Source organism: Batrachochytrium dendrobatidis (genome assembly GCF_000203795.2).
Source record: "Batrachochytrium dendrobatidis JAM81 unplaced genomic scaffold BATDEscaffold_1, whole genome shotgun sequence".
In the NCBI taxonomy this organism is placed as follows: domain Eukaryota; kingdom Fungi; phylum Chytridiomycota; class Chytridiomycetes; order Rhizophydiales; genus Batrachochytrium; species Batrachochytrium dendrobatidis.
Genome location: NW_006281099.1, coordinates 2,482,488 through 2,504,126, shown reverse-complemented (window position 1 = coordinate 2,504,126; position 21,639 = coordinate 2,482,488). Strand labels below are relative to the sequence as shown.

At 41.2% G+C, this 21,639-nt stretch overlaps 6 protein-coding genes across 6 annotated transcripts; 4 read left to right on the top strand and 2 right to left on the bottom strand.

Annotated features, from left to right (window-relative positions):
- Positions 1-68: 68 nt before the first annotated feature.
- BATDEDRAFT_85392 (uncharacterized protein) lies at positions 69-956 on the top strand (the record flags this gene model as incomplete). Its single annotated transcript, XM_006676297.1, has 1 exon — positions 69-956. The coding sequence occupies one exon, from the start codon at positions 69-71 to the stop codon at positions 954-956; it is 888 nt and encodes a 295-aa protein (XP_006676360.1).
- A 375-nt stretch (positions 957-1,331) lies between these two features.
- BATDEDRAFT_21979 (uncharacterized protein) lies at positions 1,332-2,030 on the top strand (the record flags this gene model as incomplete). Its single annotated transcript, XM_006675370.1, has 2 exons — positions 1,332-1,816; positions 1,958-2,030. 2 exons carry the CDS (start codon positions 1,332-1,334, stop codon positions 2,028-2,030), a joined length of 558 nt encoding a protein of 185 aa, XP_006675433.1.
- A 543-nt stretch (positions 2,031-2,573) lies between these two features.
- On the top strand, positions 2,574-6,792 carry BATDEDRAFT_21978 (uncharacterized protein; the record flags this gene model as incomplete). The annotated part of the gene is made up of 3 exons (XM_006675369.1): positions 2,574-4,248; positions 4,327-6,494; positions 6,574-6,792. 3 exons carry the CDS (start codon positions 2,574-2,576, stop codon positions 6,790-6,792), a joined length of 4,062 nt encoding a protein of 1,353 aa, XP_006675432.1.
- Positions 6,793-7,221: 429 nt separating this feature from the next.
- Positions 7,222-10,645, bottom strand: BATDEDRAFT_15526 (uncharacterized protein). The gene is made up of 8 exons (XM_006675063.1): positions 10,506-10,645; positions 9,738-9,839; positions 9,275-9,555; positions 8,955-9,159; positions 8,168-8,363; positions 7,802-8,052; positions 7,499-7,721; positions 7,222-7,419 (listed from the first exon to the last, which is right to left on the bottom strand). The coding sequence occupies exons 1-8, from the start codon at positions 10,614-10,616 to the stop codon at positions 7,271-7,273; spliced, it is 1,518 nt and encodes a 505-aa protein (XP_006675126.1). The 5' UTR covers positions 10,617-10,645; the 3' UTR covers positions 7,222-7,270.
- Positions 10,646-11,109: 464 nt separating this feature from the next.
- Positions 11,110-11,727, top strand: BATDEDRAFT_21976 (uncharacterized protein; the record flags this gene model as incomplete). Its single annotated transcript, XM_006675368.1, has 1 exon — positions 11,110-11,727. One exon carries the CDS (start codon positions 11,110-11,112, stop codon positions 11,725-11,727), a length of 618 nt encoding a protein of 205 aa, XP_006675431.1.
- Positions 11,728-12,257: 530 nt separating this feature from the next.
- Positions 12,258-20,578, bottom strand: BATDEDRAFT_84904 (uncharacterized protein; the record flags this gene model as incomplete). Its single annotated transcript, XM_006676012.1, has 4 exons — positions 12,258-19,657; positions 19,782-19,889; positions 20,033-20,318; positions 20,519-20,578. The coding sequence occupies 4 exons, from the start codon at positions 20,576-20,578 to the stop codon at positions 12,258-12,260; spliced, it is 7,854 nt and encodes a 2,617-aa protein (XP_006676075.1).
- Between the last annotated feature and the right edge of the window lie 1,061 nt (positions 20,579-21,639).

Genomic DNA, 21,639 nt, shown 5'->3' with positions numbered 1-21,639 from the left:
TTCAGATGGGTTTACTAACCAAAGTCAAGCGGAATGCTCTTGCTCTCGATCAGACAGAACCTCATCCCATGGTCCACGTAGGCCCACCAGCACCACTTGGCAACCACAGCTCTCCACATTTCAACATCAGCCACATCACAGAGAAGCTTCAAACCATTATTTACGAAAACCGTCTTGATTACTTTTACAACCCAACCCGTCTACAAGCTCTTATTGCCAAACTGACCACAATTGACTTCCTAACCCTATCCCAACAGTGGAATATATCTCAAAGTCTTGTTCCTGATTTATGCTCTTTGGCGCTCTACGACATTGTTTTTTATGTAGACGACTCGGGGTCCATGGTGTTTGAGGAAAACGGGGAACGAATTGACGACCTCAAGTTTATTCTGGGCAAGGCAGCTCAAGTGGCCACTTTATTTGACGATGACGGAGTGCAAATACGATTCATGAATAGTGATGTGTATGGAGAGGGTATAAGGACAGCTGAGCATGTACAAAACTTGGTTCAAAGTATTCGGTTTTCAGGAATGACTCCTTTGGGCACGTTTTTCAAAGCCAAAGTGCTGGATCCTATTGTGGTGGGTCCGGCCATGTCAGGATCATTGAGCAAGCCCGTTCTTGCAGTGATTGTTACGGATGGAGAACCTACCAGAGAGCCTCACGATACGCTACGAACAGTGATTACTGAAGCGAAGCAGCAGTTGGGACTCACGCCTGGCGGAACAGGATCTTTGGCTATTCAGATTGGACAGGTTGGGACGGATCTCCGCGCACAAATGTTTTTAGCCGAGCTGGACAACGATCCAGTTATAGGAAATATGATTGATTGTACATCAAACTACGAAATGGAGTCTGCAGAAATTGCCTCGCATGGGCATGAGCTGAGTCCAGAGTTGTGGCTGTTGAAACTGTGTGTGGGTGCGATTGATCGAAGCTATGATGATGCAGACTAGAACTTGGTTTAATGAATACGTAGTAACTATAAAATAGATGCTTTTTATTATCCAGTTGGTGTTGCTTCCAAATTCTATTGTAGATGTGTGGATTAAAGTGCAAGTCGCATTTGACAACTCAAGTCACGTGAAAATTTGACTCGAATGGAAAGAAAGTTGACATTACAACTATTGCCAACCAGCTGGCTAATAGTAAGTCTATGCAACAGTTGTTTGAAGCTCACAGTTGATATTGCAGTAAAACTGTTGATTCAGTTTAGTTTTTTCCTGATTTGATTCAACGCAATCATCACCACTACTGGAAAGAGCTGATGGCTTTTGATCTCGAATGCTAATTGTTTTAAATTCTCTAGTTGAAAGTTCAAGAACAAACGGATGGGCATTCCACACACCCTCAAAGTACTTCGACTTGGCAGAGATGTTGCTAAAAATGGTCCGCTAGCAGATCCAAAACGGCTTGGATCCATTCCCTTTAGTATACGTCAGCACAAGCGTATCATTCCCACTCTCCTCCACGACAAAAAAATTACATTTGGAGAGCAGGTGTCCGAGGCAGGCAAGAACCGATCTCGCAGAGTATGGTACCCCAATGTTCAATACATCTCACTATATTCTAGAGCACTAGACATGAATATATGGACAAGAATCAGCACTGCAGCATTGAGGGAAATAGACCATAAGGGTGGATTTGATGAGTACATTATCAGTGTTGCAGATAAGCTGTTGCCGTGTGAGATTGCAAAAATGTATCGGGATCGTATCTTGAAGCAGTATGACGCTAATACTCAAGGAACCATGGCTGGCCATCGTAATAGCATGCTAGAGATGCTAGGAAAAGTATATGGCGAGGATTACACGAGGTAAATGAGTTGTTTTAGATTCAAATCAAGAGTGGATTTTGTCGACCTTGCCAGATTTATTTGGTTATGCAAACATGGATTAAATGTAAAGCAGACATTGGCTAACCAAGACCTATATTTGTCATGGTTTAAATGCAATAGAAAGCTTGAAGAGGCATTTACTGAACAGGATTATCAACTCAACAGGAGATACGGCCAGCAGTTGGATAAATAACACGGCCAGCTATGTTGAGCTTCGAGTGGCAGTAATACAACACATTCTTGCATCGAATGCCATATGTGGTTTCCCCAAGTAATCCATCAATAAATTGCACTACCACTCAGTAAGAGAATGGCACACACTTTATTGAGTTTTTTCGAGTGTGGAGTGGCCCACATCTGAATTATAATTAGTGGCCATTGCTTATCGTTGGTGATCCTGACCAGATGTTCGTGCAATTTGACTGCCAACCTGCTTGTAATACAGCTTGCCACATCCATGGCATAACTGGGTTTGAAACAGATGCGGTATCCTGGGGTAGTAATTGAATAATTAACCAAGTTTGTCGTTGCTGCTACCTTTCCATTCTGTTGGTTCTAATTTGAAAAGGTTAATTGAACCATCTTGGCAGCTACTGACTTTACTAAATCGACTATTGAAGAATTGCCAATCTATTCAAAAGTAGTCAACAACCAGACGACTACTATTCGACACTTTGAATTCTGAACCATCATTTTTTCCCTTTTACTTGATATTTTAATAGCTTAAAACAGAATCATGGCGACCACTACAACCATTGAGCTTATGATACCGCCTATACCACAAACTCCTGAGCCTACACAGCCAGGAACAGCCATTCGACTTTCATTACGAGATCAGAATCCTGCACTTTGGGAACCATCGGAGAGATTAAACTATCGATATCGCCAACAACAGCAAAGCGAAGCAGCGATGGGTCCAGATGAACGAACTCCTCGTGCACTTCATTTTCCACAGCGACCATACCAAAATCAACGATCACCACGCCTTGATGGTTTACAAACAGCAGGTATACGATCCCATACACCAGTAATGATAAATGTGTCAACGCAAACGGCCATACGACCCAGTGGAGAATATTACCATGGCTATTACATCAATGCCCATGATGGCGGACCCAGCGAGTATTTGAAATACACATATGGGCTAACTCAGGCTGAGATACGTCAAGCAAGAGAGCCCAAGCTTATCGGCACGACACCCTGGGTATGGCAATTGGAGGAAGTTTCGCTTGATGCTTTAGATCGACGAAAGCAGTTTTTGGCAGATAATCCAACCGAAGGGTATGTGGCACGTACGCCAGTGTATTCACCCTATGCGGAGGATGCACGATTGATGTGGAATCGATGTACTTTGGGACTGGCTCCAAAACAGTCACATTCTGAGCTCGTGGCAGAAGCACTGAATATTGAGCTAAGCAAGGCTTCTGGAACCTGGGCTGAATCTAAAGATGTATTCCGGAAGAACAAGACAACAGGACGTATTCGAGGACCTTCAGCAGTACCCACAGGATCTGATCGAAGGTTTGTTTCATCAACGGATCCATTGCCACCAAAAAAAGTACCAAAGGCAGTAGTGCATTATCGACCTGTCGGGACTGCCTGTTCAAGAACTGTCGATGATATAATCAGACGTTCAGGTGTTGAAGACACGTTTGATATTGCACTGCGTAAACAGCTTCTAGCCAACTACAACAAAGCCGTGGAAGATGTTGATCCATTAATGTATCAAAAAGCAATACCCATCAAAGCTTATTATACAAGCTGCAAACCATCACTCGCTTGTGCACAACCCTTTCTCAAACACTCTGACAGAAATGTTCAGAAGTCAGCCACGATCGACTCTCCATCTGCAGTCTCGGGCCAGCTTAGTTGTGGAAAAAGGAAAGACGAGGAAATGCCAAGTCTGGAGCTGCATGCAGTGACCATACAGCAGACCGACACTCCAACAACACGTGGTGGAGTGACTGGTCCAAAGGCCGAATCAGCAGCAACAGAGTCTGTAATGAACACTGTTGTTGGAGCAAGTTCAACCCAACAACCGAAGCCGTTGAGTCTGTTCATGCTTTCCCATCCAGGTGTTTATTCCAAGAAACGAGCAGCAGCCATGATTCAGACTGCAGAAGAAATCAACCGCTTTGGGAGAGAGCTTGCAGAGGAAGTTGAGAGGGAAAAGTATGAGATTAGTCGATTGATGAAGCCAAGAGAAAGAGGTCGTCGACAGCCGTTGGCGGATCTGGTTGAAAGTCCATCCAAGCCAGTTCAGCCCTTGTCGTTACTGTGTCATGATCAAGACTGTCAGTTGCCGTCTTTGCACCAATCGATGCCAGATTCTATTTTAGCTTTGCCTACTGGCCCTGCTATCAATACCACTCAAGTCTCCACTTTAACTACCAATATTCTACTGCAAAGTGGTGGGTTGCTTTGCACTTTCTTGTGGGCTTTATTTCCACCACTGTATTCTAGCTGGGCTCATTGAATATTTATTTCAGATTCAAATAGGATGATTTCATCGACTCGCTTTACCACTATCGATTCAACTCGTACAGACTATCCATTGTCTGACAATGTTACACAAGTCTCTGACCTTCCACAAAAGCCAAAACCCTGTTCTGGCACTTCTGTATCCATATCACCTGCAGTAGCTATCCTTGTTACTGCTGCTCTAAACTCATACTTGCCAGATCACATTCCTCCCTCGACTCAATCCAAACAGACTATTGCGCAGCAACAGACTCTAGATAATACAACCAGAATTGATGATCGGAACTTGTTGCGTTCATATCATCGTCCACCCACTCTATTGTCCTTGCTTCCCACACTCCCAGAGTCTCACATATCTAAGAAATCGGATTGTGCATCTGCACAACAATCTGTCACTCCAACTGCTCGAGTCCATTTATTTTCTCGCGTAAATCCAACTGCCATCACATCAGACGCGACTGCTTCTGACATGGCTATTGGTCCATCAACACCCGATACTGGGTCTGCCAAGTTGGGTCGGAGATGCTATGAAAAATCATCACAAACCTCCCACTTTCAACATGTGTATCAGGACCAGCACAAGCAACCTATTTTAAAACATACTGTTTCCAAGACTTCTAATACTCGAGCATCTCATGCACATGTACCCCGCTGTCACGCAAGTGTTTCCAAGCAAGCCGTCCATTTTGGAAATGTGTATGTTGCCACCATTGTTCCATTTAATCAAAACTATCATGCCTTGGATGATAATGGATCATTGAACCACAACTCACCAAGTGTGGTTCCTTTGGATGATTACAAAATTGCGACTCAAAAAAATTTAAAAAACTCAAAAGTAGTTGTATCTCAAGAAACCAAAAAAGCTTGCGAGGCTCGGCTTAGAGCATCTTTCTTCACCAAATATTTTGTTGGTGGACCCGAAGTAGACACAATCACTCAAACCATGCTTGACACTCCATTGTCAAATGAAAGTAGTATGACGCGCACCGAGATCATGCATGCACACCTACAACGCTCACAGCCCGCACCCATTCAGATTCAATGGGGTGAAAGCGATGCTCGGCGTAAACTGCAAGAACATTATGTGCAGGCTACAAAAGAAAATCATCATGTCCAGGAGAAATTGGAAAGACAAAGACTGATTGCTGCTCAATTCCAATCTCCGCCTACTGCTCCGCTTCAACGCCCTATACAGCATACTACCAACAATTTGGCATCTGATACTGCTGCTATTCAAAATCTGCATCCCATGCTAAATGCTCAAAACAATCAACCTTTAAATGCTCCACTCTATGTCTATCGTAACGAACCTCTACAACATGTTGCTGATATCCCACAAGCTGTAGGAAATTCGACAATGAATATTCAGCAACCTCGTTCAGATGTAGCTCATCCTGATATGATGGGGAAAACTTGTGCTTATCATCCACCACCTATACTACAGCACAAACACCATCATAATCACGGTCAACACATTGATCAACATCAGAATCATTGCCCTGCTTTGCAATGGAGCTCTCTTGTTTCTCCCATGCAAGTTCTTTTTTCTAACCAAGACGTTCCATATATGTCTTCATCAAAAGGCAAGCGTCGTCAAGTCCTGCATCACCACGATACCCATTCAGCAAATTACTCACCCGTAAAAGTGGTGCGTGATGGCTTTGGTAACGCGGATAGACGCAATTCTGCTAGAAGCTATACTGTAGCCGATAGCATCAAGTGTCTTGCTGCAGCAATTATGGCCCAGGAACAAAACAAAAAAGCAAATTGCGATTTTTTTCGTTTGCCAACAAAATCTTCAATTTTGCATGTCGAGCACTATCAGAACATGCTGACTCCACGCGAAATCAACGACCGGTACTTTAATGGAAACTCGATCGAGTCTCAGTTTGAAGCTATGGGTGAATTCGATCCTCGTCTTAGATGCTCCAACAGCAACATCTCTCCTAATCAAAAGAACTTACCACGATGGTATACGGTTCCCGATTGCCAGGAAGAAATCGAATTCGAAGATGGTGAATTGGATGCATCGTCGGATATTAGTAGAGAGTTTATGGAAGTTGCAAGGGAGCCTGTTGTACAACCCATCACATTTAATTTACCGCTTAGACTTTTTAGTCTTGTGTTTCGTCGTCAATCTGTGGCAAATATTGAACGAAACTGGACTCACTGGAAGGTAGGTTGATTGATTTATCAAGTTGCATGTTGGTTGTTTTTATTTTCTGATTTTTAAATGCTCCATTTTGAACTGCTAGGATGACTGCTCTTCAAACAAATGCCATATGTGCTCAAGTAGATTCACGCTCTTTATTCGTAGACACCATTGCAGGATATGCGGTCACTTGTTCTGTAACACATGCACACTGTATCGTGCACCCGTCAATAAGAATGGAGGTTACGATCAATTAGGCGAGCAAGTTCGCGTCTGCAGTACATGCCATTCCAATCTTTGTCAAACAGATGGGGCGGAATAATCCAGAGCATCATTTTTATTACACATTTCTTTATTACTCATCCACTCCATAGCATTTCTCATCTCATTCCTTACTCATTATAAAAGGTTTAGCCTTTACCCATATTAAACAAAAATCATTATGTTTTTATCAACATGATTTCTATTGGGTTGGGTCAAAATGGGTTTGTGGTTAACCGTTGATTTCAATGTGTCAGGGTAGAGTTTACTTAATGAATGATATGAGCAAAGTCAATGCCAGTTTTGTGCTGCTTTGAATGGTTGCAGTTCAAACGAGGATAAAATCAGACTTGCCAACATAATCCATGCTTGATAGGCAACAGCATGCTAGACATCAATGCCATCAGCTGAATAAACCATTGATATCAAACTATCAAAATAATTCGACAAACCAAGTTGTAACGTGTACAACTATGTCAAACTCAGACTTGATCACACAACAAATGATTTTATTGGTTTGAGCAGCTAATCATATATTTCTAGTTTGGATATTTCATTTCTGCCTCTTTGAATCCAACAGCGGGGAACGAACGAGCAAAAGCAATGACATCTTCACGAAGTTTGGCAATCTCGGGATACGCTTCACCTGTTTCTCCAACTGTAGCCTTGAAATCACTGAGCTTTGTGCCTAGTAGAATCGGTTTGGATGGGCAAGGTTAATTGAGACATTTCAATTTGGGTTATATGGATACAAAGGTATCATGTACCTTGAATGGTGTTGCTAATGTCAACAGTGATTTTCACGGCACGATCAATCAATTCGGCAATGTTGGCAAAATCGGCCTCAACAAGTCCACGAGTGGTCATGGCAGGAGATCCAATACGAAGACCATGTGGCACAAGAGCACTTTTGTCACCTGGGATAGTGTTTTTGTTGGAGGCAATATTGACCAATTCCAAAATACGCTCAACCCGAGCTCCATCAGTTTTCTATCAAGGTATAACAATGTCGTGTAAATATGATCAATAAAATATAACATTATTCATCAGTGCACAAAAAGCAATTTTACCTTGCTGCGGAGATCAATTAAAAGTAAATGACTATCGGTTCCTCCAGAAACCATGCTGTACTCGCGCTTGCGAAGCTCTTCTTCAAGAATCTTGCAGTTCTTGAGAACCTGGGTTTGATATTCCTTGAATTCTGGAGAAGTTGCCTGTTTCAAAGCGACAGCAAGTGCAGTGATAGTGTGGTTGTGGGGACCGCCTTGGTGACCAGGAAAGACTGAAAAATTGATTGGATCTTCCAAGTTGTACTTGACCTCTGAAATACAGTAAACACGATAGTTTCAAGCCGCATCGTATGATTAGTGACGGGTTCTATTTCAAATAGCATAGTATCAACACAAATCAATTCAAAAAGTATAGCATATTGTTACCTTTGCCTTTCTTGTCAACACTACGAATGCCCTTACGGAAGAAAATCATAGCACCACGAGGTCCACGCAACGATTTATGAGTGGTTGTGGTGACAATATCCGAATGCTCAAATGGGGATGGAAGAACACCGGCAGCAACCATGCCACTGATGTGAGCCATATCAGACATTAAGTAAGCGTCAACGCTGTCGGAAATCTATCAAAAATATGATAGTCAATAAATAAGCATTTACAACAATATTACGTTTTGTTATATTGTTGTTTTTACAGCCGTACTCAATTAAAATGGGTCAAAACAATAGAGTCGGAATACAACTTTATGAAATGATAGTTTGTCAAATTTACTGGTTTGCTGATGATCAGCATGAAAGCAACAGTTACATTATTGATACGTGTAATCTCTGTTTTTTGAACTAGAGTGTATCTGTAATATTTAGAATACAACAAAGTGGAACTGTATTGACAATATCAAAACAATCAAACCCAATATATGGATTGAAATGTATAGATCTGTTTTAAATTTGTCAATCGTACAATCTATGGTTATGTCAAAAAAGTGGGATGATCTCAATTCAAAATTATAGTGTGCATCATATGATGGATGCTAGTTTGGAGGAATTGAGAATAACAGTTGAAGCAATGCAGTCAATTTCTAGTATGAATGAGGATGGATAGTCAATCATTGCATATTTCAAACAAGATAGTGACTGCAAGATGGACACAAGTGATTCATTTTACGTGAATAGGGCTGTAAATACCACAAATGAATGTCAACAAACCGATTTACCTTGCGCATACGAGCATAGTCCCAGTTACGGGGGTACGCGGAAGCGCCAGCAATAATGATCTTGGGACGATAAAGTATGGCAGTTTTTTCCAACGCATCAAAGTCAACAACACCAGTCTCCTCGTTAAGACGGTAAGGCAGAGTCTCAAAGTAAGTGGAAACAGCGGATATCTTTTTGGCAGGAGTTTGGTATCCATGTGACAAACTTGATCATCAAGATATTGATATTAGTCACTGAAATAGAAATTTATCCGAATATCGATACACTTTGAAACAATACACATCTACAATTATATTGAAACCCAAATGCAACTACTTACTGTCCACCATGAGGGAGATCCAAGCCCATGAGACGCTCGTGTGGTTTCATAAGTGCACTATACACGTAGAGGTTGGCAGGTGCGCCAGACAAGGACTGGACATTAACACCCCATTTTGCAGGATCAAGCTTGAAAGCTTCAAGAGCACGAGCTTGGCAAAGACGCTCAGCTCGATCAATAAATTCGTTGCCACCATAATAACGAGCACCAGGATATCCCTCCGAGTACTTGTTTTGCATGATGGATCCAAGAGCACCCATGACAGATGAAGAAGTAAAGTTCTATTATTTTAAAAATAAATCCAATTAAACAACCGCTATTTTAATTCAAACCAAACAATCTGCACACAAATTAACCAGCAAGCACCAAGTCAAATTACAGTAAATTTATAAATTTAACCTTGGAGCATAATTTCCCATTTCATCAAACCATATATACAGCCAACAAATGAGTAGATACATACCTCTGATGGGATCAGGCAAATACTGTCACGCTGGCGACGTTTTTCCAATTCGATCAAGTCAAACACATCTGGATCAACTTCGCTTAGGGGGCTAGAAAGAATCTAAAGATATTTAAATGCATTTATAGATCAGTATGGAGATCAATCAGATATTTGTGAATTCAAGGTTGTGATCCAAACTCAAATCGACAATATTTTCAGTGGTTTAATTTACAGCCGTACTCAATTAAAATGGGTCAAAACAATAAAGTCGGAATACAACTTTATGAAATGATAGTTTATCAAATTTACTGGTTTGCTGATGATCAGCATGAAAGCAACAGTTACATTATTGATACGTGTAATCTCTGTTTTTTGAACTAGAGTGTATCTGTAATATTTAGAATACAACAAAGTGGAACTGTATTGACAATATCAAAACAATCAAACCCAATATATGGATTGAAATGTGTGGATCTGTTTTAAATTTGTCAATCGTACAATCTATGGTTATGTCAAAAAAAGTGGGATGATCTCAATTCAAAATTATAGTGTGCATCATATGATGGATGCTAGTTTGGAGGAATTGAGAATAACAGTTGAAGCAATGCAGTCAATTTCTAGTATGAATGAGGATGGATAGTCAATCATTGCATATTTCAAACAAGATAGTGACTGCAAGATGGACAAAAGTACTCCATTTTACGTGAATAGGGCTGTAAATTAAATTGAAGCAATTCTTGTAACCACAACACTGGTGGATTTAATTCATATTGAAAAGCAACACACCTTGGGTAGAGTATGAACACCAGCAGCACGAGAGATGATTCTGGCACCACGAGCAGCACTAAGCGGAGCCTTGAGAGCAGAGCAAAGTGCAATGGACGATGACTTGAACATGAATGCAAAAAAGAATGTGAGGATTAGTCAGCCTTGAGCAGCTGTTCTGATTCAGTGAATTTTGATAACTTGAAATTCAAATCTATTCAAGCCACGTGACATTGCAGGAATTTACAAAGTTGAATGAGAATGCAGATGAAATGTTTATTTCAACCCAACTTCATTACGGTTTGAAACCATTGGTGATCGCTATACCAAACGAGTGACATTGTCCTACATTGAATCGAGAGGAGTAGAAAACTAACCGTGTCGACAGTCAGATTATTGTCATGGCACACAAGGCACGATCGATGTTCAAACCAATAATTTGCATAGAACCCAAAAGTGAGGTCGAGTTTTATACAAATATCTCATCGAAAGCATTACAGAGAATGGCGGTTGCTGAAATCTTTCATTCCTCCATTTTCATACCTTTTGCCACTAGTCGTAATTGGGTTATTTTATCTCAAAAGCATCTGCCCTTATCTTGCAGTATTAGTTCAGCAAGCTTCAAATGCCAAAGGATTCATCAGAGACTAAACCTTTGATTGACCTGTCACAGGAACAACAATGGGATATTATCAACAAAACTGGTATTCTTCACAAGGTCAAACCTGACCAAAAGGCTGCTGCCGGATCTACCACAAATAATGATACTGCTGGCCAAGGTGAAAGTCCATTCATGATTGCTGTTCTGATGAGCTTTCCCATGGTCATGTTTCATACCACTCTTGACTATATTGTACACCATCAGTATGGATTTCTACCCGACTTTACAATATCGCACGTTCTGTCTAGAGAACTGCCCATGTTTCCAGCTATAATTATGTTCATCTACTTCACTGGATTGTATAAACACATCAAGGCCGTTCAATGGTTGTTTGCTGTTTTAGCTCTGATTACTGGTAATCTTTTGATATACTACTCCACCGTTGACGAAACATTTGGTGCTATGCTCAAGGCACCTGGTCTATCGGTGATGTGGGTGTATCTAGTGATTCAAATGGACCTATTGCCGGCTTGCGTGAGTCTCCTTGGAAACGTACTGTATTTCCATCGAGATACAATCATATCGTTTATAGATCCAAATATGTTTACCAACTCCTTTAAACTTACAGCTGCATTCCCGTAAATGGAATAGTTGCATTTATCTATTTTGCTTCAGAATAAACTAGTTGAATATTCGTTACGCTTTTCTACTAGAAATCGACTTTAGACATTCTCAATTCGATAAACATAGCATCCATCATATGGTGCACACTATAATTTTGAATTGAGATCATCCCACTCTTTTTGACATAACCATAGATTGTACGATTGACAAATTTAAAACAGATCTACACATTTCAATCCATATATTGGGTTTGATTGTTTTGATATTGTCAATACAGTTCCACTTTGTTGTATTCTAAATATTACAGATACACTCTAGTTCAAAAAACAGAGATTACACGTATCAATAATGTAACTGTTGCTTTCATGCTGATCATCAGCAAACCAGTAAATTTGACAAACTATCATTTCATAAAGTTGTATTCCGACTCTATTGTTTTGACCCATTTTAATTGAGTACGGCTGTAAAAAGAATTTATAGTTTACTTGGAATATCAATAAATTTTCGAGTATAGATTTATTCACGCTGTTTCCACTCAATGGATAAAACTACTGCTTGTCCGATTCAATCTGTTCATGATGTTTAGACGTGGCCAATGGTTTTAAATTGGATGGTGGTTGTACATGTACACTAGGTCGGGGTGAAGCCAAAGATCGATCAGTATTGCCTTTTCCTGCTTTCACTCCTCCAGCGGCATTTCGTGGGGTTATAGATAAAGCATTCAGCGATCTAGTTTGCCCAGCTGAGGATAGTGTATTTGATCCATCTTGTGGTGTTGTGTTTGAGGGTAAAACTGCAGCATACCTTCCTTTACGCACAGCCGCTAGTCCGACACGAGCACGTTCAAGTTCTTTCTCCATACGCAAAATATTCATCTGTGCCTCCATTTCAAGTACTTTGGATTTTGTTGGCGAAATAAACAATTCGGCATCTACTGCAGACATATCATTGTCTTGAATCGTATTATTGCCTTTTGCTGCCTCGACAAGTTGTTCAGTAGCATCTGTCACTGCCTTGCCTGCTGCCCGCAAACGAATCTGCGTTTGCGAACTGGAATCAGATCGTACTGCTGCTGCAGTAAGAAGTTGCACAGTAAATGAAGAAACGTTTCTAGCGCATACAATCACTCGATCATGCTGTGCCGATCCCTTGACTACCTCGTTTGCAGCTTCGCAAAGTTCACTAGTGGATGCAGCGACTTGCTTGGCAGCTGAAACAAGTCCATCATTCCACGTGCCATCTGAATGATACATGGCATCAGTCTTTCCTGCCCGACCCTTTGCTATAATTTCGCGCTGAGCTCCTGTGGCAGATCTTATCAATGCTGATGTGGCAGCAGCAATCGCTTTTGCTGCTTCAAATATCTGCTCATCAAACTTGAGTTCATCATTTGCCTTGCGAGGACCTTCAGCAGGTTTAAACTCGGCAAGCCGTTTAGCGGCCTGTTCAATTGCAATGGCTGCAGACAATAATTTGCGTTCTGCAATAACGTTGGGATCGTTTGGATCAACATATCCGCCTGGCATGAGTTTTCCCGCAGCAGAAACTACCTCTGTCACGGCAGTAGTCACATTCTTGGCACTGGTTTGCAGTTGCATTTTTGCATCTGCGGTGCTTCCAGCATGAATGGTCTTGACACACACTATAAGATCTTTACAAGTGTTTCCAGCATGAGTAATTGCCTTTGCAATTTCAATTTTGTTTTCTTCAGGTGCTCGATCGGTAGCAGCTTTGCCAGCTCTTGCTAGCTCGTTTATAACCTTACCAAGATTGCCCATCAAAGGTGCCAAAGTTTCTTGTTTGCTAGAAATTGTTGCAGCTCCAATGATGGCAGCTGCGGTTCCAGTAAGAGTACGCGCAAAAGATATGATTTCCTCGGGAAGAGCTGTGCCAAGTGCTGGTGCATCCTTATCGTTCATGATCTGACAAGCACTATTAATTTCCTCAATTACATTATCAGCAGTACGACTGGCACGTTGAGAATCATCGCTAATCACAGTCACATAGTCTTTAAATGCTTTAGAAGCAACTTGCTGCACTGCAATAGCTTGTTTTACGCTGTCCATATACGCGCTGATATCATTTGTACCTGTTGCTTTGCCAGACGACTTGACCAATTCTTGCATTGACGTAAGAATATCTTTACTGAGAGCCAGCAGCTGCATCTGAGAATTACTGTCGTTGGATGTTATGGACGCTGTTGCCTTTTGTACATTTTCCTTGAACACGCTCATAACAGACACGGATTCATTCAGCATTAAAGCAAGCTCATCCTGTGTCAACTTGTTACACTTGGAAAATCCATCAATCAAATCGGTAAGCTTTTCAACAGAAAGCAGCAGCTGATCCTTGTACAAGGAGAAATTGTCTGTGGTATCAACCGAGTCCAGTTGTTTGGCTTGAGCAAAAATAGTGGTGGTTTCAAGCTCAGAAATCATATCATCCAAATGAGTATTAGCTGCTTGACATGCCAAAAGTCCTTTTGAACCTTCATCTGCAGCAGAGTTGAGCTCATCAAGTTTGCTATACATGGTACGCACTGCTTGGTTAAGTTTCAGTCGTGTAGCAGGATCAAGAGACTCCTTTCCAGTACCCTGACGCAGCACATCAATGACTTTAAGTGTGGATCCACCAACTTCGCGAGTGAAGTGAAGAAGCTGTTTTTTAAGATCATCGTCATTACAAGCATCAATAGCAGCAGAAGTATTCAATGTAAGCTCCTCATATATAGCAGATATTTTTTCGGCAGCAGAAGAAAGATCTTCCATTTTGCACTGTTTGGAAAGTATATGTCCAACAGCACCAATAATCTTTTTTCCAGATTGCTTGATCTCCAAGACAACCACTTGGTATGGCCGTTCGGTTAAAATGGCCTCACTGTTTTCATTCTTGGAGCTGTGTTTGATTCTATTGTCGAGGCCTACAAGTAGCTCTTCTACCTTTTCACTTGCACGCGAAATCTGTAAAGTGTATGGATCGCTTGGTCCATCAACAAGCCCAACGACAGTGGCAATAGCAGACTTGAGTGCCATTTTTTCTGCCTCAATTTGAAAAATACCAAACTCGTTGGGATCAGCACAATCTGTTTTGACTACTGTAATATAAGATGAAAGTGCATCTGAAAGTGCCTTTGTAGATTCAAGTAGTTCTCGCTGATGAGACTTCATGTCAGTCGTGGCACCATATGTCAAGACCAAATTGGCAGTTTTGTTCAGAGTCATAGGCATTTCTTCAATTGCCGATGTAAGCTGGATCATATCACCACGTGTAGCACAAGCCACAACTTCGGCAAGATTAGACAGTGCTTGTAGATGATCCCGAAGTGCGTGTTTATCAACTGATTTGTTTACAGCAGTCAGCTCCTGAACAAGACCTCCAGAAACTGCCTGGGTTATGGCTGTATCAATCGACACTATTGTTTCGTTAATACGATCAGTGGCTTCTTGACAGGCTTTTTGACCTGGACCAGCATCCTTGACACTGTTCAACATATTTCCAACAATCTTGGAAACTGTCTTTGTTTCTTCAATCAACATCAAACGCAAGTCATCACTATCAGGGTTTGCACAAAAGTTTTGGGAAAGCAAGGTGATATCCTGGAGCTCAGCCAGCAACATATGTGCATTGTCAAGCACAGGACGCTGAATCTGGATTGCTTGCTCACTGATTTTTGCAGGTGCGCCGGCATACTCTGGTGAGCTAGTCACTGCAACAATCTCATCAACATGAATTGTAAGTTGTTTACTAGTTTCCTCGCATAGCACACGAGAACTTTCGTTATTCTCAACAGCAAGTCGTTTAATGGCGCCTACAAGTTGCACTGTTTTGGCGACTGTTTTCTTGGAATACGTTTCAAATTCTTGACGTGCTTCCAATGTGAGCTTGGGATCCTGAGATGCGAGTTTGCATAGATTTACAATTGCCGTGGTTTGCTTGGATATGATCGATGCACATTTAAGGATTTCGCTCTGACTGTTATCTTGGTTTACAAGTTTCTTGCATGCATCCGAAAGCTCTTGGCCAGCAGCTAGCAACATCTTGCGATCAATTGTAGAAGAAATAGGAGCTTCAGACATTGGATCAGAAAGAGCAATCAACTGAGCCGCGTGAACAGTCTGTTTTGTATATTTTCCAACAGTTTCAGCAAGCTTGACAAGTGTATCGGCCACTTTGATACCATTTTGAGCACTCGCGTGAGCAGTCATTGTATTCAAAATATCCGTCAGTGTAGTCTCTGCAGTAGTCATGTTTTGGACAGTCTCAGAGTATGTACCCTGAGCATTCGCCAGAGTGTTGGTTTCATTTAACAGTACAGTGGTTTCACCAATGCTCTGCATTACACGAGCGCACTGATCGTATCCTGGCACCGATACTTCGAGCTTTCCAAGCAAATCATCCACGGTTGATCCAACTGATTTTGCTGCGGTAAGCAGTAAACCAGTCAACCCCGTGTCATCTGGCTCTAGTGTGCATCCTTTAAGCGAGTTAAGAAATTGGTTACACTCTAGTCCAACTGCGCGTACCAGTCCAGTGATATCTTCACTCTTTTCCCTATTGCCTTCTGCTTGATTGGATTGAATACTGGCCAAAACAACAGAAGCCTGTGCCAAGTTTCCAAAAGCCACCTCTATCTTTTCTACTCCACGCTGTAAACTGACTGGATCGCCGCGTGATGCGACTACCAAAGTATTTGTAGCAGCAGCAAGACCAATGGCTGCGTCAACCAATTTGGTTTGCAATTGCTCTTGAGCAGCATTGGTTACTACAGCACTTGGATCTGCAGCATTGACCATTCGCGAGATTTCCATATCTGTGGTAATGTCTTTGAGTTTACCCAATGCAAGTACCAACGCACGCTGTCCAGGAAGACAGTCCAAAGTGCCAGCAATAGCACTCCGAGTCTCTTTAATAGCTTTATCAAAATCTTCATTGTCTTGACCGGTTTGGTTTGCCAAAGTATGTTTAGCAGCCTGAATCAATCGCGAAACAGATTCACAAACCAATGCAGTCGAATCAAGAAGTTGGTGCCTTTGGTCCACTTCTGAAACGCTTGATGAAATGGTGATACTGGATACTGAGAGCGATTGTAGACCTGCAATGACCTCCGTAATGGCAGTACCAGTAGCACGTTCGTCGCCTGCAATGACAGCAGCTTGAATACGTTTGAGAGACTGTTGAATATCTTTGCTTAGTTGAGCAAGCGACGTTTCTGCATTCATTAATTCTTCAGAAGAAACAGGATTTGATATAAATGGTTGAGCTGTTTCAGAACGTGCCTTTGAAATATCAAATAGGGTGGTTTTTAAAGATATTTCTGCGCCAACAAGCTCCTCTGCTGCACAAATTTGTTCGTATATATCTAAAATTTTGCACATGTTTTGCAGCTCATCAACAAGCTGTTGAGTAGCAGTCAATAAAAGATGCTGAGCATCCGAATCAACCGTCGTCAATGCAGCTGTACGTGCACAATCCACCATAAGCATTCCTGGATCCAACATTGATCTGGAGGCTTGGGTCAAACTGACACACGCAACATAATCATTGGGTTTGGCGGTACTGCCTTTAATAGCCCGAACTACTTTAGGCATGCAATCAACCACCTTTTTGATAGCACGGTGAAGATGGATTTGCGAGCCCTGATCACGATTGAATGAAGCGCAGTTGCGAGACGATGACATCAATTGGTTTGAAGATGCCATGGTGCTTCGAAGTGACTGAACAAGCCTATGTGTAAGACTTGCCTTGATGAATGATCCACAGACACGATCTACCAAATCCTTAAAATCTAACACAGTTCTCTCAAGAGACTGATCTACTTCAGGTGAATTGGGACTCTTGACAAATCCCTTGACATCTTCCACTAATCTGGCAATAAGCTCAGAAATCATACGCGCATCGTCAATTAGCAAGTTTTGCTCTTGCGTGGTTTCAAGTGTATCTGCCTTTAGTTTTAAAACCTCGGCAAGTCGTGTGGCACTTATGGTGATCTGTTTTGTATGAGCAATCATATTGTCAGAATTGTCCAAACTTTGAATCAGCTGATCCAATGAAACAGCAATTTCATCATAATATCCTTCGATTTCGCTATCTAGTGTCATATCTGAAAACCTGGCACACGCAAGAAGATCTGAAATTGCTTTTTCAACCAAGTCCACTGCATCTTGTAGTTGAACAATAATTTTTGGATTAGTAGCTTGATCAGAATACGATACAAGAGCAAGAGCACTGTCGCGCATCAGAGTGCAGCCTTCCACAAGAAGTTCTCGACAAAGTGGGGTATGAACTGTTGGGGCAAGTGCAACCGTGACAGCAGTCAACATGGAAGATATTTCAGAACATAAAATAGAATCTGATAGGCACATTTGCTGCGTCTCAGGCTCACGGATCGTTGTTGCCATACTTTTGGTTCGATCTACAGCGGCAGCCACGGCATTTGCAATACTTTCTGCTGCTTGATATAGCATTTGCTGCTGTTCATATGTGACATCCAGATGATCGATAGTAAGAAGAACGTTTGATGATGCGCCTGCAAGATTTTTGGTAGCACCATAAAAATCATCCATAACCAAACTTCCTGAAATAATGGGTAAAAGATCTCTAAGCACTTTTGAAATGGTTTCAGTAAGCATTTTGGCTGCTCTAAGAAGTCGCTCCTGATCGTTTTCAGTAACTTGTAATCCAGAAAGCATTTTCATGCCTTGAGTAATTTGGCTGATGGCAGAAATTACAGTAAAAAGCTTTGATCCAATCGTGTTGTAGTCCATATCATCAACATTACCCGTTGCGTGAATAATCAAAGTTCCAACTGCAGCAAGACTGGCTGCAATGTTGGAGGCTACCGCCTCACTGGTAATATCGCACGTTTCTTGTCGCCATTTTACAGTAGCTGGATCGTTGGTCATGGAAGGAAGATGAGTGGGTACAGACAAGTCTGTGTATGCTGCTGCTGCAACTGCCAAACCATTGTTGATGGTTTGAATAATGGCTTGTTGAAATTCAACGATATCCAAATTTTGAGCAATCTCTCCTTGAGGTACACTGTTTTGATGTCGATTGGTTTTTTGGTAGTTTGAAGATTGCTCATCATCAACAAACATTGCTCCGCCAGTATGCGACTCTTTGGCACGACGGGCTCCACCAGCTGTTGCAACCACTTCTACATTGTTGGCACGTCCAGGACGAACATAGTCTTCAATCACTGCCTGTTCCTCAACGCGAGCTTCTTCTACAGTGCGAGATTTTTGGTTACGTTTCTTGACAATAATATCAATGTATCCAGAAATGAGACGGGATATCTGATCACCCTCGGTAGATTCGACGCTGTAGTAGTTTTCTGAATGATCTCCGAAATCCAGTGTAAACGTTTTAGCAGTTGCAGCCCATCTTCTGATTTGGGTCAATTTCCATTCTTGCACTATTTCTTTGGTTTCCAAATCTACACGCAAAATGCTTTGCTTGGTGACACCCAATAGCATGGTTGTAGCCTTTTTTCTTTTTGCTGCAGGCTCTTTGACAACAAAAAATGTGGTGCCATAAGTTTTAAGCGAACGACACATTTGCACATACCGAAATTTTGCATTTAGCTCACTCATGCCGTGAAGCTTGCTATGCTCATTGTACATTCTTTTTTCAATATCCTTGTTTTTGTGGTACTCTGGTGGAATGTAGTCCTTAACCTTGACAAATCCTGGCTTATGTTTATCTGGCTCGTGATTTCCATACTGAATCTGTAGCTGAATAGCACCAAGTTGAGCTGATTCAACACCGGTGCAGGGTTGCTTTCCTGACACGATCATTTCGTGAGATTGGTTGTACATCAACATCATTTGAACTGGATCTGAGCGATCCACATTTTGATCAGTAAAAAAGAATTTCTTTTTGAGAATGACTGCATCGCTTTCAGTAAGGCCTTGCTCACGAAGGGTTTTGTCGGGATTTAACCATGCGGCTATTGAAATGTACAATGTTTAGTTAATATCAACCACCAACATCAATTTCAGGTTTTTCATATTAATTAAAAATAGATTGGATTTATACTTTAAACGTAAAATATTATCAACAATAAAACTCACGTCCTTCTGTATATACAGCTTCTTTTTGCTTTGCTTTCTTGTCTCCCTTTTTGTTCAAGGTTAGAGTCTTGTCTGATGCTAAGGAATACTCATCGTCATTTGATATTCCTGTAAATTAAAAGGCACGCATGTTGTTAACCAAATCAGGTTGATATCTAGCAATGGTGCTAAATTCCATCACATCAAACCAATAGATAACATGACTAATAACACATCCTGACATCTAAATCCAATGTACATGTTTAACCCACCAATGCGCTCACAAACAGCGGCAACAACGACTCTAACAGGCTGGCTTTCGTCAACTAGAATTGCTTTCATAGAATCATCCAGCATTTTAACTTTGAGAACACGATGACGTTTACGGAATTCAAGCACATCTCCTGTTCTAAGATCATAGTGGTCGAGTAGCTTGTTGGAAGCAAGCCATAGGTTTTGCTCTCGTATAAACAGTCCAAAGTCTAAACCGCCCTCGCCATAACTGTGCTTTTCTCGGATATCTTGGATAATGTCTTGCACATACATGTCACTTGTGTACTATATTCAAGTGTGTGTTTAGACATATCGTATGTATGTTGAAGGAATTAGAATGCTGCTAGTTTGTATCTTATACGAGCAGTTTTATACCAACCCTGGCTTATACCAACCAACTACATCATCACTCAACAGGACGCGACGAGTTGGTTGTGGTGTTTAGCAGTTTATTCAGATAGAAATAAGTAGTGGGATAAACATACCTGGCATGTTTTGGTGATGTCGCTGTCGGCCAAGTATATCTTGAGCGCCAGGTTTGACATGATGTAAAATACTGTGTCTAGATATGCAAAGTATTAATGTGTTTGAGTAGTTGGAGAGATATCAAAATGGTGAGCCGATTACGGCTAGTGATAATGGGGATGAGAATGGAGAGATAAAGTAAAATGAAAACTGTAATTATCACCATCAGTGTGCATCATGTTTTTGGAAAGTATTCGCGTAAATTTCATTCACCATACTTTCGTGTATGATCGAGGGGTTTATTTTGGCTGCTTTCTTGATGTTTGCAAATGTCCATAGATTGCTTGCTGATCTGAGTGGTATGAGTATCTATCATCCGTATCTCCTGTACCGCGGTGACAATAATCCGACTTGTTGATACGACCAGTTTGGTGAACAGCCTGCTTCTTTCGATTTAATATAAAACGTCGCACATTTGATTTATTGACGGTTGCTTGTTGGTCTTGTTTAAACACAATCTCTAGCATTTCGCCTATATAAAGTGTATGCTAATCTGAAGCAATCGTGCAATTTTACAAACGGAGAATTCATGTTTCCAAAATGTTGCAGCCGCTTGATGCTATCAGAATGTTTATTAGACATGATGAAGTTGAGCTGTTGGAACACAAATAAATATTTATGCATTCTCACTCCCACTTTTGCTAGATGCAATAGTCCAACTTTGAGGCTTATATTGAAATGGGCTTAAATGCTCATTGAATGCGATGGTTGTAATTCGTTTTGGTGACCAAGCTAATCTGATTGTGCTTTTACACCATTGTTGTACGAGGTGCCATATCTGGTCCCAGCCACTCGTATATATCTAACATTGGTATACATACACGACTTTTTTCTCAAACATGGCTTACATAAACAAAAAGTACGTGAATTCATCACAAACCAATTTTTGTAAAAAATACTGACAAATGTTCACATCTCTGTTCCAATCATATCATTCCACATCTTTGACATTGGTTCAGCCTCAATTTTTTTTTCAACCCAAACACTCGGTAATCATCATGGAAACAACATTTGCATTCCTGAGATATGCTGAGCTGGAACGCAAACGTATCTGATATTAGAACAGAGTTTCAATAAAAGA

Coding starts and splice junctions, on each gene's coding strand:
- BATDEDRAFT_15526 (XM_006675063.1), bottom strand. CDS start 10,616: ATGTTCAAGTCATCGTCCATTGCACTTTGCTCTGCTCTCAAGGCTCCG. Junction 7,722..7,801: donor TAATTGATCTCCGCAGCAAG/GTAAAATTGCTT, acceptor ATACCTTGATAG/AAAACTGATGGAGCTCGGGT. Junction 7,420..7,498: donor CATTAGCAACACCATTCAAG/GTACATGATACC, acceptor CGATTCTACTAG/GCACAAAGCTCAGTGATTTC.